We start from the raw sequence: 17,589 nt of genomic DNA on the forward strand, positions 1-17,589 counted from the left end.
TAAAAATGGCTAAATTCATTTATGCTAATATATCAACAAAAAAAATGTGTAGCTGGAAAAATGGCAAAATAGTTTTAAACAAATATCTTGAGAAAAAAATGGCTGGAGAAAAAATAGAAAAAAATGTGTTTACTGATATAATATCAATCAGTTGGCAGTCCCTCAAGCATTAAATCAAGTAGCGTATCGAAGGCTAACGTCAATTTTAATGACGTTATTGTTAGGGAAAAATAAATATTCTTCTGAAAGTGTACTTCTTTTGACCACTCGAACTATTATTATTTCAACCATTTTGGAGAATCATTTCCTGCTCTCTTGTGAATGAGTCAAGTACTGGACTTTTTCTAATTATATTTATTTCATTATTCATATACTTTTTGCTCGAACAATTATGGAGAAGGAATTATGGTTCAAAATGATTTCCACATACAGAATGGTTAGCAGGTTTCCAATTAAGAAAATATAAGATTGATATCCTTTTGTTTCTGTCTTCTTTTGGGTTTTTGGGAATGGGAAATTTAAAAAAAACGAACGTTTCCTAGAAGCTTTTGGAAATTTGACTCAGTTTTATTGTTGCTTGCATCCTGGGACACTTCAATGCCCCATTATTTTGGAGTAATTTGTTTCAAATTTGCTTTATAATAATATGTAAATATTATATTAGAATAAAGTATATAATTGTACGTAGTAGTACGTGCAATTAAAAATGAGTGACGTCATAGAAAAGCGACATCTTGCGAAAATATTATAACAAATATTGACCATACTATTTCGGTGGTTGATGCGCTACTTTGTTGAATGTTTCAGCAATTACCAAGGAAATGTGTCTAGGTGGAAAAAAGTGGCAGTAGAGAAAAAAAAAGGAAAGCTGTCTATGTGGAAAAAATGGCTAGATTAATTGAAACTAATATCTCAAGAAATAAATGTCAGGAGAAAAAAAAAAAGAAATGTGTCTAGGTGGAAAAAATGGCTAGATTTGTTTTAACTGATATAAAACCTATCACCAAGATAATATATATATTAACATAATAAATAAATAAACTAATACGACAGTAAATTTTCTTCCTGTAATTATAACCATCTCTTCCTATATCTACTTTTTCTTTCTAGCAATTGCTTCTTTTTTTAATTAATTAATTAATTTTCACAGATTTAGGTGCATGCTTGTAATAGAGTATTGTAATGTTCCATTTTTTAGGGATAACATAAATAACATAGAGCAAATTATGTATATTTCTGTAAAACTTATTTTTTTCAATACGTCTATTAGACTTCATTGTATTTTATTAATAAAAAATGACTACTAAAAAAACTAATTTCACCTAGAAAATATATACAAAGACCACAATAAAATTTTACATTTCTAACTGTTTTTTGTTGAAACTTTCAGATCATTTAATATTAATGCAATTCGACACTTATAAATTTCCCTTAAATTTTGAGTTATCGTCTACTTTTTGTGCTCAAAATCATTATGTTACAAGTGTTACCCATGTTATACATAAGTATACATATATGTTGCACCTCTAATCTTTATTAATTATTATTATTGGTTTCATTATTTTCCGGAATTATCTTGTTATTTTGTGTAAGTCTGTTTCTTGTCCTTTTTTATTATTTATTTATCCGTGTACTATTGAAAATAAAGGAATTGTCTTTTTGTCTTAAAAGAGTGAAGAATTTATTTATTTTATATTATGTTCGAAAGTGAAATATTGGTTGTGTTTCGAAGAAACTACAAATAAAGGATTAAATAAAATACAAAAGATATAAACTATCTAAAACTCTAAGATTTGATAAAAAATTTGGGTAAAAACACAAAAATCCCCTTTGTCTAAAGGAAGAAACATACATACGGTTTCAGAAAATGATCATTTAGAGATAAAAAGTGTTTGGAGAGCACTGCCATTCATCAAGCCCTTTTAAGCCTAAAGTTTATGAGGCTAAAGTAGAACTGATGTGTTGAGCCTCCAATTCCTAGGTGGATCTTTGGTGGAGTTTATCCACGTTACGTTTCTCAAAGAAATAAAATCAAAATGTGAAAACGGTCCCTGTTTCAGCAACTTCTTAGATATAATACCCCCCAACAAAATGTTTAATTTCTTGGGCAAAAGTTATAACCCCAAAATGAACAGCCAAGCACATTTGTCAAAGAAAAGAGACTCTAAAAAAAACAAAATTAAAAAGCTTCAATCAAAAGAAAAGTGAGTTTATTGAGTTCCTTACAATTATATATGAAATAAATATATTAAAATAAAGAATATAATAACAATTTAAATATGTTTTTAAATGGGTTAGTACTCTGAAATACACATAATAACTACAAGTTTTTGTAGGTAACGTGATTATTATTCTCTAATTGAACAGGTCTGTAAAATTATAAAATGTCATGTTTTTTGAATAATAGTAAAGACATTATCCTTAAACAAATCATCAAATGGAGGAAACAATTATAATTTATTAGATACTTTATCGAACAGCCCTTTAGTTCAACCATGGAGGAACACATACTTAATTTAGATCTGATTTTCATATTCTTAGACCGATCTTCATTCATTAAAGACAGAAATACTTCCATGTTCTTCTTAGAATAACGACAAAAGAAGAGATTAGAGATACTTTATCCTCAACGAGAGATGATCGATTTCTCATATATACGGGAATGATGATGGAATGAAAATGTATACTAAGAAGCGAACCAAACCAAGTTAACCTTCATACGAGAGTATAGAGTGGATTCCTTCTTAGAGTTGGAATCTATTCATCTCTATATAACATCAATATATTCAGGGGTTGAAACTATGACGGTATCCATTGAGATTAAGATATTATAAGGGTCTGGATGTGAAATATAAAATACGATATGCTAACTACAAATACTAATAGGTGCTATAAAAATTTGAAGTTATTATCATAGACTAAAAATATATAAAAACAACACATTTGAACAATTGAATCATTCTAAGAGAGAGAGACAAATTTGATATTTAGATGTGCTTTTAATTTGAAAATTGCTAACAAACATTCTTCAATCATTAAGATCGGAAAAAGTGTAATTCTATGTTGTTCAAGAGTTATGACCAAAAGAAGATAGAGGGAATCGTAGGAACATACTTTTAACTTGACCATTTATCTCAAAGAGATGTTGGGATTCCGAATTCCACGAGGGATGACTGGATGAAAATTAACAACCTTCATAAGGGATTGGGGTGGAGTCCTTCGTTGAGACGGAGGTGCCTTGTATTTATCAATAGACAATATATTATGCAAATGCTTATTCATCAATCAATGAGTAACGGGAGAATTACTTGACAACGAGTTCTACTAATATCTGTAGTTGACCCAAGGGTCAATCACCTAACCTCATGTAGGGGGAAGTTATTGTTATGTTTAAAAATCAAAAGGCTAATTAATTGACTTTGTACATTATTACAACCTTTTTATTTAATCAGCATTAGATAATATATTCAAAGTCACTAGCTAAAAATTAATATCTCTTCCACGAAGACAACATTTTTTAACTGAAATATAAAAGTTTTTGATTAAAAAAACTTGAGTAAAATAAATGTTTCAATATTACACAGATACAAATATTCCATTTAACATTTTTCTACAAGTCAATTACCAAAAATAAAGTTCAGATCGAAAATTTTATCCGTTAAGGTTAGGAGCCTTTTTTTTCGAAAGGATCTACAATATATACATATAACTTGTATTTTTATACAAAATTAATTAAGAACAAGAACTAGAGGATTGAAGGGATGAATGGTGATTAATTTATTTATAATATTATATTATGTTAGACAGTATTGTGTCCATACTATTTTCATTTAATCGCTGTATTTTTAATTGATTTTGCTTTGTATAATAATACCATAATTTCCACTATACTGCTAATTATGTGGAAAAAATACATTCTATATGTGATTAATATAAACACAACTAACCATTTATGGAACTCTTAATAAAATCTTCTGGAATTATAGTTTGTGTAATAATCAAATAATTTTACGTATTCAATCATAGGCAATGTTGCGCCTATAAAAAATCATTACTTTTCTGGAAAATGTATGCCATAAATAATTGGAGTGTTATTATTCAGTTTTTTTAATGTATTTTTATGTTATCATTTTATTAAAAAAAACATACTAAACACTGTGATGTGCACATTTTATAATTTAAAATAAAATATTAAAAAAATACTTGTACTGGTGAATACCTTAGAATCAGCCCTTCAAAGACACATAGTAAATATGCTATTATTATATAAAGCTAAATTAATTAATAATATTCATTGAAAAAATGAAATATTTACTACTATAATATTAATATTATTAATCATCATTCATACTTTGAATCCTCTCTCTCTTTCTTAATTAAAGATTTACGTTATATATATTGTACATCCTTTGCCAATAAGATGACTCCTAACTTTAGCGGATAAAATGTTCAATCTAAACTTTACTTTTGGTTTTTTGGTTTTTTTCTTTGTTTTTTTGTAATTGACTTGTAGAAAAATGTTTATTGTAAAATCTCAAGGACTCCCAGATTGAAACACTTCTTCCAACCAAGTTTTTTTTTTATAATCAAAAACTTTTTTATTTCAGTTAAAAAATGTTGTCTTCGCGACTTTGTATTTATTCTCTGATGCGGATTAAATAAAAAGGTTGTAATAATGTACAAAGTCAATTAGCTTTTTGATTTTTAACCATAAACAATACACTTTCCCAACATGAGGTTATGTGATTCCCCATTGGTCCACTCCAGTTATTAGTAGAACTCATGGGAAGTGATTATTACTTCTTCCATTCGAACTGCTGTCATATTTGTTTATTTTTCTTTTATCTTGATATATTTGTGATAGGTTTCAACGAATCTAGCCATTTTTCCACCTAGACACTTTTGCTTTTTTTTTCCTAACATTGTTTCCCTCGACGTTTTTTCTTTTTCCTAAAATCCTACAAGATATTTCATATTTTTATTAACAATGTTTTGTCGTAAACTTTTTATTAGGGTCTATTTTTATCAAACAAAAATTGAACATAGTTTGTTCACACTTTTTGTTTATATCTGACTAGTGTAGTTATTATTGCATTGCTGTCATTTTCGACCTTCATTCCACTTAAACAATGGCACCATATGAAAATATTATAGTTTGATAATTACATATTATTTTATACTAATGTAAGAGATTAATTTTTTAATCAAATATGAGCCTTGCTCCTTTCAATTATTTTTATTTGAAAGAAGGATTTCATGCCACGAGGTTACATTTGTTGAATGCATTTAGTATAAAATATAGAACAAAAAAACAACGGATAGCAAATAAACACCTGTAGATTTATGACTTTTATATCATATTTTCTAAAAAACAAAAAAAACGGGCTGAATGAAATTATGCCGTGACTTGACAGGAGAGAGAGTGTTCAGGAAAGACTTATTGAAATGATAATATCTTCAATTTGGCGTGCGCTTATTATGACTGGAGTGCAAAATAATTGTAAAGAACCTGCTTCAAGTACAAACTTTAACATCTCATTTTTAAGAATTTTTTAATATAAATTGCAATCATTAAACAATTATGATAGAATATGTTTTATATATTTTTAATTCAACCCAATTTTTATGATGAAGCAAATATATTAAGACAAATATCCACATTAATACTGAAGATAAGATGAGGGATTTTTGAAAACCATGTTAGTTGTCTCGGATGTTGATTTACTCTTGCTTATTTGGAGGAATTGGCGTAGATTGTTATTATTTTGTAATAGTGTATTGTGTTTTCATGTTACGTCACAATTTTGATGTCGTCCATTTTGGGGGCTTAATGAAACCAAGTTACATAACAATGAAAACAGTTTTTCCATTAATATTAAGAAAAGTAATGAATGTTTAAATATGAAAATGGACCAATAAATAAAAGGCCTTAAACCTTACTGTCTATCAAATATAATCCCTCAATTGCCTAGTTTTATTATATCCATCTTATTTCCATAGTGTAGATAAAAGTTAACTATTAAAACAGAAATAATAAGATATTTTTCTATAACTATCTTACTTTTAAAGTACTCAAAGTTTCAATTTACTTTATTAATATGAGACATTATTTTGCACTGCCGTCAACTACAAAAAAGAGTGCGTGTCATATTCATTTGATAGAGTATCGTTCCTAGGGAATGAGTAGATGTGAGAGTTGGTGCCCCTGTAAGAGGAGTTTTAAGGATCGACGTTGTGTTAAATAACAATAAAAAAAAGCTTTGACTTTCATTCCAGCTGTCAGATCAAATCTGGAAGTTTGATCCCTTTGGGCCATGGCTCTCCTCAAAGTAAAAGGAAATTTGGAGAGACTTTTTGACAAGAATTTGAATGATTTGGTTCGTGGAATTCGGAATAATAATAAGGAGGAAGATGGTCGATCCGCCTACATTGCAAATTGTCTGGAAGAGATCAAAACAGAGTTGCGAAATCCTAATTTGGCCGTTAAGACCAATGCTATTGCCAAATTAACATATCTGCAAATGTTGGGCTATGATATATCTTGGGCTGGATTCAACATCATTGAGGTGATGTCGAGTACGAAGTTCACTGAGAAACGATTAGGTAATCCAGTCATTCAAACAAACAAGGGTACACTCAGGAAGAGATACTCTAGCGAACCTTTCTAATATATTAATATTATTTTTAATTATATGATGCGTTAACTTAAAAGTAATCTGGAACATAAATCAAGAAAAAGAGAAAATACCACGTATAGCCCAATATTTCTAAAACATATTTGGGGCATTTATAGGGTTATTATTCAAATTACTGGGATAAGTTATGATACGTTTAAAGCTTTCAATTGAATGATGATACTCTATCATAGCTCAGATATGTTCTTACAAATATAATCTATCTTTTCTTTGTATCTTTTTGCGACCCCTAGGAAGAATAAATCCAAATAATTTATTTAATAGAAATTGAAATAAGTTGAATAATACAAATTAATTCTAAAAGTTGATTTTTAATAAGAAAAGTCATCCTACCTTGCTTTTGTGTTGATGAACCATATAATATGTATATAGTTTATTATTATTATTGGGTATTTCTTTTAGAAATAATATATTTAATTTCCAGGTTATCTATCCGCTTGTCAATCCTTTCACTCAGAAACAGAAGTTCTCATGTTGGCCACCAATCTAATTCGAAAGGATATCAATTCCCATAACACACATGATACCGGTGTTGCGCTCTCATCTCTCTCTTGTTTCATGTCTCCTGACCTTGCAAGAGATCTGCATTCAGATATTTTATCCCTTCTAACCTCTACAAGACCCTACGTTCGAAAGAAGGCTGTTCTCATTCTGTATAAGGTGTTTTTAAAGTATCCTGATGCGTTAAGACCCTCCTTTCCAAGATTGAAGGAAAAGTTGGAAGATCCTGATCCTGGAGTACAATCTGCAGCTGTTAATGTCATATGTGAATTAGCTAGAAAAAATCCTAAAAATTATTTGAGTTTAGCCCCCACGTTCTTTAAACTCATGACGTCTTCCTCCAACAATTGGATGATGATTAAAATTATAAAATTGTTTGGTGCATTGACACCCCTTGAACCAAGATTAGGAAAAAAATTAATAGAGCCCTTAACCAAACTTATACATTCCACTTCCGCAATGAGTTTACTCTACGAGTGTATCAATACCGTCATAGCTGTTCTCATATCTATTTCTAGTGGAATGCCTAATCATACGGCAGCTATTCAATTGTGTGTTCAAAAGTTACGTATTTTGATTGAGGATTCTGATCAGAACCTAAAATATCTCGGCCTTCTTGCCATGTCCAAAATTTTAAAGACTCACCCGAAATCTGTACAAGGGCATAAGGATTTAATTTTACGTTGTTTGGATGACTCTGATGACTCCATTCGACTAAGAGCCTTGGATTTGCTATATGCAATGGTTAATAAAAAGAACTTGATGGAAATCGTGAAAAAACTTATGATTCATATGAGTAAAGCTGAAGGCACCATATATAGAGATGAACTAATAGAAAAAACCATTCAAATCTGTTCACAAAATGACTACATTCACATAACCAATTTTGAGTGGTATATATCAGTATTAGTAGAGCTAGCCAGAATGGACATTGGAGTACAGCATGGAAAACTTGTTGCACATCAATTAATGGACGTTTCTATTCGTGTGTCTTCTATCCGACCTTTTGCAGTGACTCAAATGACGCTATTTATTGAAAATCAACACTTGTTGATTCCAAATCCATCCTCAGCCGAAGTTCTGTATGCTGCTGTATGGGTATGTGGGGAATTTGCCTCGGAGGTAAATCATATTGAAAAAGTTTTGGATTGTATGCTCAAAGATAGGGAATTAGAATATTTACCGGGACATATCCTATGTGTATATATTCATAATGCTCTAAAATTATTTATTTACATCGCCGAATCTAAGCTTAGCTCTGGAGTAGAAGAAGATATACTCTCTGTGATTCAAATTGGGAAAAATCTTGAGGACCAACTGAACCATTTTCTCGCCTCAGCAGATCTTGAGGTCCAAGAAAGGGCCTCAGTAGTTACTCAATTTGTTAGATATGCTTTAAAACATCTTGAGAAAAATGAATCTCTTTTGGAAGAGCTATCTATCTTTACCCAGGGTGACCTTAATCCCGTAGCCCCAAAAGCTCAGAAGAAAGTACCCATTCCAGAGGGCTTAGATCTTGATGAATGGATCAATGAACCATTGGAAGATGATTCAAAGTCCTCATCTTCACTTTCTTCTTCAGATGATGAAAAAGTACTTTTTGTTCCTATTGGGGATTCAGAGAAAAGTTCCAGTTCCAAGAAAAAGAAAAAGTCTAAAAGCAAGAAAAAAAAGAAAATTACATCATCCAGCAAAGAGCCTTTTGATGTACGCAAGGAACCCACAAAAGAAGAGTTAGAAGAGTATCGCCAAACTCGTCTTCGTGAACAAAATAACAATCCCAACTACTTGAAAGATGTTAAGATGACTCCAAAATCTTCTGAAGAAAAGATAGACCTTTCTCCCGAGGAACCATCTCCTCAAGAGCTCGGTGTCCAACTTCACATACCTGGATTAACCTCTATCGATAAATATTTTGTTGATCATGGCTTATCCATGAAGAGTGGTAAGAATTCTCATAAGAAAGCGAAAAAGGAAAAAAAGCACAAAAAGAGAAGTAAAGAAGGAGAAGTGAATGGTCATGACTATGATGAAGTGGAAGACAATAATAGTGAGAATCATAATAACGTTTTTGTCAGTAAGAACATTGACATGCCTGAAGGGGCTGTTATTAGTGATGAGGATGCTGATATTCTTCACGAAGATGACCCTCATAAAGCTTTAGGAAATATAAATCTAGACGATTTAGTAAAAGAGTCTAAACCCGTGTATATAAGCAAGGAGCAAGATGCTATTCCAGCGATACTCTTTGGCGAGAGGCCCAAGAAAGTAAAGAAGCACAAAAAGAAAAAAAGAAGGATAAGAAAAAGAGTAGTAATGGAGATGTCGACATAAAGAGTGTGAAGGAGGGAAATAATAATGCAGGGATTGATAATTTGGATTTCTGGTTGGGCGGTGGAAATGTAAATTCAAATGGCGTAGTATCTGAAGACCTATTAATTGACAAAAGTATTGAAAGCAAGCCTAACAAAAAAAACGAGGATCCTGATGTGATTTCGAAAAAGCACAAAAAGAAGTCCAGTCATAAAAAAAAACAACAAAAAAAACAAAAAAATGAAGATCTTGAGTATGGGGATGATACTTCCGTTGAGAATCCATCCTTGTTCCTCCCACCAAAACCTAATTTATTGACGCAAAATGAAGACATAAAACTTAGTTATGAATTCCGTCAGATTGTTCAAATGGACAGTAATAAGATTGCAGTTCAAATGATCATCACAAATGTTGGAGAGGATCAATTGTCTGATAAGCTTGAATTCGATATCGTCGACTCTCCTCACACTCGTCTACTTGGTAAAGAGGATGAACAAGCCCTTTTGGTTGTACATAATCCAGGACTCCAGAAAAATGGTTCCATTCAACATCTTTTTATTTTTGAAGCTAATGATGAAACATATAGTCGTACAGTTCGAGGATCAGTTACCTATAGGAAAGGAAAATGCCTTGACTTTAAGATAAATATTCCGTCTTCCGCTTTTATGATGCCTTGCGAGGGCTTTGAAGATGCATTAGCTGCAGGCTTGCTTATTTTCCAATTGAGTAAAAGTAAAGCCACAACTAAAAAATTTCCCCAACTTTTACAATTAATATCCAGTACTCTAAATTTTAAAGTTATCGAAGAGATTGAAAACTCTGCTTATTTATTTGCCAAATCAATCTGGAATCACCGAGTTGCATTTTTATTAAAATTGGATAAAGGAACTAAGGCATTTACTGTGGAAGGCAAGTCGACTGATATGAATTTATTAACGTGTTTAATGGAAGAAATAAAATATTTGAGTATTTAGAGACTCATATCATATCTTTCTTTGGAGGTGTTTCATCTATGTACCAGCATCATTCATCGCGCAATGAAGAATTCTTCATCTGCCTATGTTCATTTTATTTACTTGTCGGTGTTTTTTTTTTTTTTAAGTTTTTTTAATTTTTAAATATATATTGATAGTTGAAACTCTACAAATTCTTTCTTTTACTGCTTTGAACGAATCTAATTCATTTTCAAATCAAGCAACCATGACCATATTGAAATTGTTACTTAAACAGTTCATATATTTTGTGATATTCATTTACATACATACATCAATTAAAATATTATTACAAAGCATTCAAGATAGATGAAGAGTATCTGAATAAATGTTATATATTTTTTGTTGAAATATATTTTTTATTTTAAGAGGATAGTGAAAATTCGATCATACGTTTTAAAATCTTACAAATTTTTTAAGCGTTCTCATACAATTAAATATTTTTTTTTTCTTGAAAACAAAAACTATTTATGATATAAAAAAAAATAAACACAGGTAATAATATAAATTAAACAACTAAAAATCCTTAAACAATTATGATGACTGATTTGCGGCTTCCTTTTGTTTCTTCATCCATTCATGAATCTCTTCCTTGAGAGCTTCATTGGGTAATATTCGATCCATACTAAGAGGCATTCTATTGAAAGGGTCACTCTGGTCTGAGAGTAAGTGTCTTGCAATGGTGGATCTGTCTACTATCTGCCCCGAGTCGGGAAGGGTTACAGGATCTCTCATAAGAATTGACATAATTGGGTCCAAATATTCATCAGGAGCATTTGCAAAAAGCTCTTCTTCTTCACGTTTCTCATTTGCCAATTTAGAAATCTTTTCACCTACAACATTTAATTCCTCACACAATTGCACTTTTCCAATTCTATTCAAAACAGCTTCCGCTTGAATAAAGAGGTCTTTACTGTACGATCTACCATCTTTAGCAACAGCATATAAGAAAGTCTTACAATCAATATAATTCACATAAATTTTAGCAATGTTTGTAACGATCTCTCCAGGTTCGAAATCATAGTCATCCAAGTTTTTAACTAAAGAAAATATAATAAAAGAAATGAAATAATATATGCAATATTTCAATGCATACATGTCAAACCTTTGAAACTTTTTCGTTCAGGTCCTACTAGATTTTTTAAAAAGTGATTCAGCATTTCAGCTATACGGTCAGCCAAAGTTGGATGAGTAAAAACTGATCTTATGCTACTAGTAAGTCTGTCCAAGACTGTGATTGTTTCTTTTCCCATGATATTATGAAAACGTGCAAGGCGACCCATATTCATATATTCTGCTTCTCTTTCTTGGCGTTCATTTGATGGGAGAGACTCCCATGAGGGGCGTTCGCTCTGTTGCTCCTGAATATTTTTCATGTATATTAATGCTTCATCTAAAAGAAAATTGGCATCGTTGATCAAAAGATTGACAAAGCGAAGAAAGATTGGTGGATTTTCATCTTCCATGTGTGCTTCGGCTTCGTCTGCTAAGCTTACAAATCTTAAAAGTAAGCAAAAAATAAATTCTACGATTCAACAACAATAGATGGGTATTTTATAAAAACGAACTTTTTTCTATATTCTTCCTTGTCCCATATATAAGTCATGATATCGTACATCGGTCTTCTGTAAGAAAATTTTTGCTCGAATTCAACTGACTCGCCTGTAGTCTCTATGCTAACAAACACATGAAGTAATGCAGCTATTAACTCTAGCCTAAGAGGAATAATAAGATTTAAGTTGTAATAAATGTAATTAGCTAGAACAATATTACCTATGCGGATATTGAAAAAAAATGTGTTCCCTATGCATTTTACGAACAAACACACTGTTAGTAACATTTTGAAGTTCATGAATAGGTAATAAACATTCCAAATTTTCAGCCATTTTTGCTCTTAAATGAGGATTTTTCATCCATTTTGCCGACCCCATAAATGTTAAAATAAAATCCATGATCTGTGGTAATTGTTCTCCTTGATTCTCGAAGGTCTGTGGACAAAATCTTCTTAAAACCAACAAATGCTCACTAATATTTTCTATGATCATTTCAGGAATGTAGTAAAGTTTAGCTGATACAAAATTTTGGTTGGGCAATGGAAAGCTTAATGGAGAGTAGGATTTTGATATGTCTTCTGTTGACAAAGCTGAATGAACCAACCATGCACAGGTGGCTCCTGTTAAATGCATTAAGGATTCCAGATAGTTAGGCTCTATCAGAACAGCTTTTAAACATAAATATTTTTGCAGTACAGTATCCATGCGACGTTGTATATCCTCTTTGGCTTCAGGTGAAGCTTCAGAATTTCTATGCAATTCTTGCAGTTGAACTAATTCCTTATTCAACTTTAGAATTTTTTCCTGAACAACACCAAACCCTAAATCAACGGCCTTATGAGTGAGGAAATATATGTCTGTTATGAAATTGTATGGTTTTCCTTCTTCCATTGGAGTAAGCAATTCTTGTTCCTTTTCGCGTGGAACTAAAGTTGTATCTCTATTTAAATTACTCAAATGAATTCCTCGAAGAAAACTATCCTCAGATACTGAGCATTCATTTGCTTAAAAAATAAATTCCGTTGTATAGTAATATTTATAATAGCAAAATAGATGTTATCTATACCTGTATAAGTTAGATCAATCTTTAGCATTTTCGGATTTTTTACCCCTTTCGTAAAAGGTTCACACAACCTTAATAAAACAGCTCCAAGATTCATCATAAAGCCATCAGAGACATGATCATAAGACATCAAAATACGCTCATTCGTCCAAATTTTTGCTCTTCCAGAATTGGCCATTAAACAATCGCCTATCCATTTTAAAGTCAAATGCTTCACTTTGGGACCTTGTTTTAAAGCGGATTTAAATAAATCAAATAGCAAAGATTGAAGTGAGTCGAGTCCTTGCCAAACTCGGCTTTCCATTGCTGTATGCTCATTAGGGGAGGAACGAGAGGGTTTCTCAAAATAATGGGAAACGGATAGTTCCGATTCTGGAATACATGATCTAAAAAATAAAAACCCCAATATTGTTTCCTTCTTTTAAAGTAAAAGTTATTAGACCTTGTAAGCAATCGCCCTATTAGTGTCCTGGAATAATCTACACCACGTGCCGTGCTCGATTTTGGGAAATTATAGAGTAAAAAGGATTCTGTGATATCTTCCTGAACAAGAAAATGCTTAAGGGAGCGAATTGCTGGAACGGACAAAGGGTTTCCAGATATCGCAGTGTAAGTAGTTTCATCCTGTATGGCTTTGGATATTATGTCAAGAATAGGATACATGAATTTCTTTGAAAGACTCTCTCCTTCTGAAATTAATCTTTTTGCAATATCTTTAATTAAATTGGTCTTTAGATTTTCTTCATCTATGTCACGAAGGAAAGATTCTACAAACTATGGGTAGAAATATCATCATAATTAATAATTATTAATTGAAAGAGAATGTGATAAAAGATGATGATACAAACCTGTTGATAGACAGATGAATTGGCCTCATAGAGTTGTGGTTCAGTAAATGCTGTGCATAAATTACGATTAATTAGCTCTTTAACAAGAGAATATTCGGGTTCATTATACATTGAGGGATGGATTTTAAAGTAGGAATCAATCAGATATGAAATAGGCGCATCAAAGTTTTCCCCAATGAGCCGTTCAAAGAGTACATGTTCTAATGAGGAGAGATCCATTTCACATTCGGGAGAAACGAGTCCCAATACATTGGATAACATTTTTCGACGGGAACTTTTTGTATTCTCTGAAGCATTAGGCTCAGAGAATAAAGCCCCAAAAGGATTTCCACCACTCATATCCGAGGTGTATTACAATTCTCGTGAATGATTATATTTTAATTTAATTATGTAGTGTTATTGATGATATGTTGACTTTATAAATCCTAGTGATACAACGGTTTCTCAAACTTCTTGAGTTATATTATGACTTTTTGAGAATGCGAAATGGGGTGTTTTAAGACCATATTTTGCTCAGATGGCTACCACCCATATAATTTACTTAGATAATCCTTCCTTTTTTTATTTAATTACTCATTAAAATAATTTACATCCTCACGGTTAATTTTCCAGATTTATTTATATAATTTCATTTTGGCTATTAAAATGACGAAACTAAAGATTTAGTTAAATCCATTTTAATTCCAAAAATAATCAATTATTTAATATATAATTAATTGATACATTTTACAATAAGTCAACAATTCTATAATTTGATTAACCAACTTATGCCGTTCAATTTTTACAATGAATCGTAATCGTAACAATATTTCGTAAAATTATCTCAAATTATTATGGTTATTGAATCTTACAGGCCTCATTATCACGTGAATCTGTTCTTGATACACAAATAATATCCAAATTAATTAATCTTTTATAATATGAATTACTCATTATAGGTCGATATACCTATGGGTTAGGTGTCTATTAGATCAATAGCCATTTTTGAATACTTATACATTTGGCCAGAAAAGCATCCTAGAGGGAATTTTCTCAAAATTGAGTACGGGTTACATTTGTACTGTTCCGATTGATTATTGATTATTTTAAATCAATAAATTATTATAATTAATCCATTGGAGGGGTTGCAAATTGCACTTAGAGTAGAAAAAATTAATCTTCCCAATAATATAATAAGAAATTGATAAATTTTATTTGAAAAGGGCCGTATCAGGACCAATATTAGTCTTTTGAATCATATAAAGTTAATAAGCTATGCCTCTTGGTATCTTAATTCATCCATGAATTAATTAACATGGTAAAATAAACTGGAAAAGTAAAGGGGTAAAGAAAAAAAAGTCTCGGTATGTAAAAAAAGGGATATAAAAACAAAGAAAATAAGTTCCTATTGAATCTCAAAAAGAGAGAGAAATGGATAGAGGTCATTGAAAAAGTTAAGGCCATTAACCTTATCCTTTAAATACCAAGAAACCTCTAATGCTAAATTCCTTAAAATTTGTATTAAAGGTTACCTGTCTGCACCATCAGAAATGTTACATTTGTAGTCATTTTATTTTTAATGTTCGATATCCCCTGAAAATTAACTATATGTTAATTCCCAGAGTAATCAATCTTTCTATCGCCGCTCATCAAATGGTGTTGGAAGACTTAATAAATCCTCTATATAATGATAAAAATTGTGGCATTTGTATGAGATGCAAACATGGGACAAAACAGAGACAGATACATACCTACGTTAAGAATAAAATACAAGTTGTCCAGAATTCTGAGTTACATACTCAGGGCTATTTTTAATTCTTATCAGACCAGATTCCTGGACTTAGGAGATAAAGTTTGCTTTTTCAATAATAAGTTGATTTTTTTATAAAAAAATCGATTCCTGGTGTCTCAAAGTTTATTTAAGGTATGGATTCTCGCTTCGAAATAAAAAATACAAAATAATGAAATTGACTAAATTTTATAACTCTGCTTGTGGAAACAATTTTTTTAAGCAAAAATTATGCTTAGTCATTGATTTTCCATAAAATTAAGTTTTTGATTTTTTTTTTGTTATTAATAAAAAAAAGTCAAAAACTATTGTTTTATAAATTTATCAAGAATTTTTCATAACCGATTGTTGAATGTCTTCAAAAAGTCCGTACTATTAAATAATCCAAGTAATTAATACTTTTAGTTTGATCTTTATACGATCAAAACTCAATTTAGAAGAAAAAAATGTGTTTATAATTTTATTAATAAGTTTATGTATTTGAAATTGTGTACTTAAGATATTTAGCAACTAGGTGTAAAGGATTTATATCCAATCGATCTACTCACATAATTTACTAGTTTTTGTATATATGAAAAATTAGCTATGTATTTTAGTCATTAAAGCTGTAAGGATCCGTTGAATGATTTTCATTCAAAAAAAAATCCCAAAATATATTTAAAATGAGAGGAAGAAATTAGGTAAATGACTACCACAACAAAGAAGAAAGATGAAACAGATATTGAGATAAACTCTCTGTAGTAATCTAATTAAGAATAAAGTCATTTTAGTATGTTTGGAAATCGTTGACCGTTCTGAGATCGTTATTATTATCGTTGGACCGTACTAATTCGTTCATTTAAAAATTTCGGTCTAGTTTAGTATTATAGAAAAATTTGGTCTAGACCAGTCCAAAGGAAGTAATCTGTCTGGCGGAGCCCAGGTATTCAGAGAATAATACAAATTTAGTAGGAGCTACGTCGTTCCAGAATTTTTGTAATAGTTTCTGTATGAAAGGATGCATCATCCAAGAGAAAAGGTTAACTGTGCTCATCACTCATGAGAAACTGTATTACAGAAAAGCGGGATTCGGTTTGGCAAAGTGATAAGTCAAAAGTATTTTAATAAGAAAGGTTGGACTCCTGATCAAAGAAACATATTAAAATTGAATTGTAGTTATTTTATTATATAAAAAGATAAGTCTAATATTGTTTATGGAAATATTTTATGTTAATAAAGTGTACCCCATTGTTTTCAGTCCTTTATATTCGTTTATCTGTTATAAAGCATGATTAATTATTGATCTCATTTCCCAAATACCCAATTTGTGTTTGATATACTCATAAGTTCGAACAATATCATTAGTAAGGATGTAAATCGTAATCATTTTTGGGTTGGTAGAATAAAAAAAAAAAAAACCAAAAATTTATATGGTAGGAGAGCAGGTCATCTATCATGACGTTTCACTAAACAGCTGAAAGCCGCCTTGAGATGAAGGAAATATAAATGAGCCCCACTCTCATCGCAAAAATTTATTTTTAATGATTTAAATATTTATTCTCAAAAATACCTTGTCCGTAATTAAATAAATCTCAATGACAAACGAAACAGTTCATATTTAGTCGTTTCTTACATTATCATTTATCACCTATCTTCGAAACATGCAACAACTGCCACGCAACATTTTTTTTAGATTTGACAATTATCAGCCAACATTATTTTTTTAAATTACAGCTATTGGCCCCCACTTTAATGACGGTACAATGAGCATGAATAAGTAAAGAATAGGAACAAAACCTCCAAGGGAGTGTTTTTGTGGAGCAAAGAAGCTGCCTGGAAGTCCTACCTGGCATAGATGTCTTAACTGACCTGTTGTC

The 17,589-nt window shown here is 30.9% G+C and overlaps 3 protein-coding genes and 1 long non-coding RNA gene across 5 annotated transcripts; 2 read left to right on the forward strand and 2 right to left on the reverse strand.

Annotated features, from left to right (window-relative positions):
• Positions 1–2,193: 2,193 nt before the first annotated feature.
• On the reverse strand, positions 2,194–3,348 carry LOC121130300 (uncharacterized). The gene is made up of 2 exons (XR_005868653.2): positions 3,115–3,348; positions 2,194–2,838 (listed from the first exon to the last, which is right to left on the reverse strand). It is a non-coding gene; the product is annotated as an uncharacterized lncRNA (long non-coding RNA).
• A 2,809-nt stretch (positions 3,349–6,157) lies between these two features.
• g (adaptor-related protein complex 3, delta 1 subunit-like garnet) lies at positions 6,158–10,869 on the forward strand. Its single transcript, XM_040726285.2, has 2 exons — positions 6,158–6,603; positions 7,120–10,869. The coding sequence occupies exons 1-2, from the start codon at positions 6,315–6,317 to the stop codon at positions 9,528–9,530; spliced, it is 2,700 nt and encodes an 899-aa protein (XP_040582219.1). The 5' UTR covers positions 6,158–6,314; the 3' UTR covers positions 9,531–10,869.
• Positions 9,878–10,649, forward strand: LOC121130553 (AP-3 complex subunit delta-1-like). The gene has a single exon (XM_040726286.2). The coding sequence runs from the start codon at positions 9,878–9,880 to the stop codon at positions 10,481–10,483; it is 606 nt and encodes a 201-aa protein (XP_040582220.1). The 3' UTR covers positions 10,484–10,649.
• Positions 10,719–14,463, reverse strand: Ube4A (Ubiquitination factor E4A). Of its 2 annotated transcripts, none has more exons than XM_040726284.2 (7): positions 13,966–14,463; positions 13,560–13,891; positions 13,121–13,503; positions 12,275–13,058; positions 12,070–12,216; positions 11,607–12,001; positions 10,719–11,541 (listed from the first exon to the last, which is right to left on the reverse strand). In XM_040726284.2, exons 1-7 carry the CDS (start codon positions 14,302–14,304, stop codon positions 11,036–11,038), a joined length of 2,886 nt encoding a protein of 961 aa, XP_040582218.1. In that variant the 5' UTR covers positions 14,305–14,463; the 3' UTR covers positions 10,719–11,035. The 2 variants fall into 2 exon arrangements, with proteins under 2 accessions (XP_040582218.1, XP_040582217.1); XM_040726283.2 differs by having other exon boundaries at positions 11,598–12,001; positions 13,966–14,447.
• Between the last annotated feature and the right edge of the window lie 3,126 nt (positions 14,464–17,589).

The sequence above is a fragment of the Lepeophtheirus salmonis genome, chromosome Z (genome assembly GCF_016086655.4).
Source record: "Lepeophtheirus salmonis chromosome Z, UVic_Lsal_1.4, whole genome shotgun sequence".
Lineage (NCBI taxonomy): Eukaryota > Metazoa > Arthropoda > Copepoda > Siphonostomatoida > Caligidae > Lepeophtheirus > Lepeophtheirus salmonis.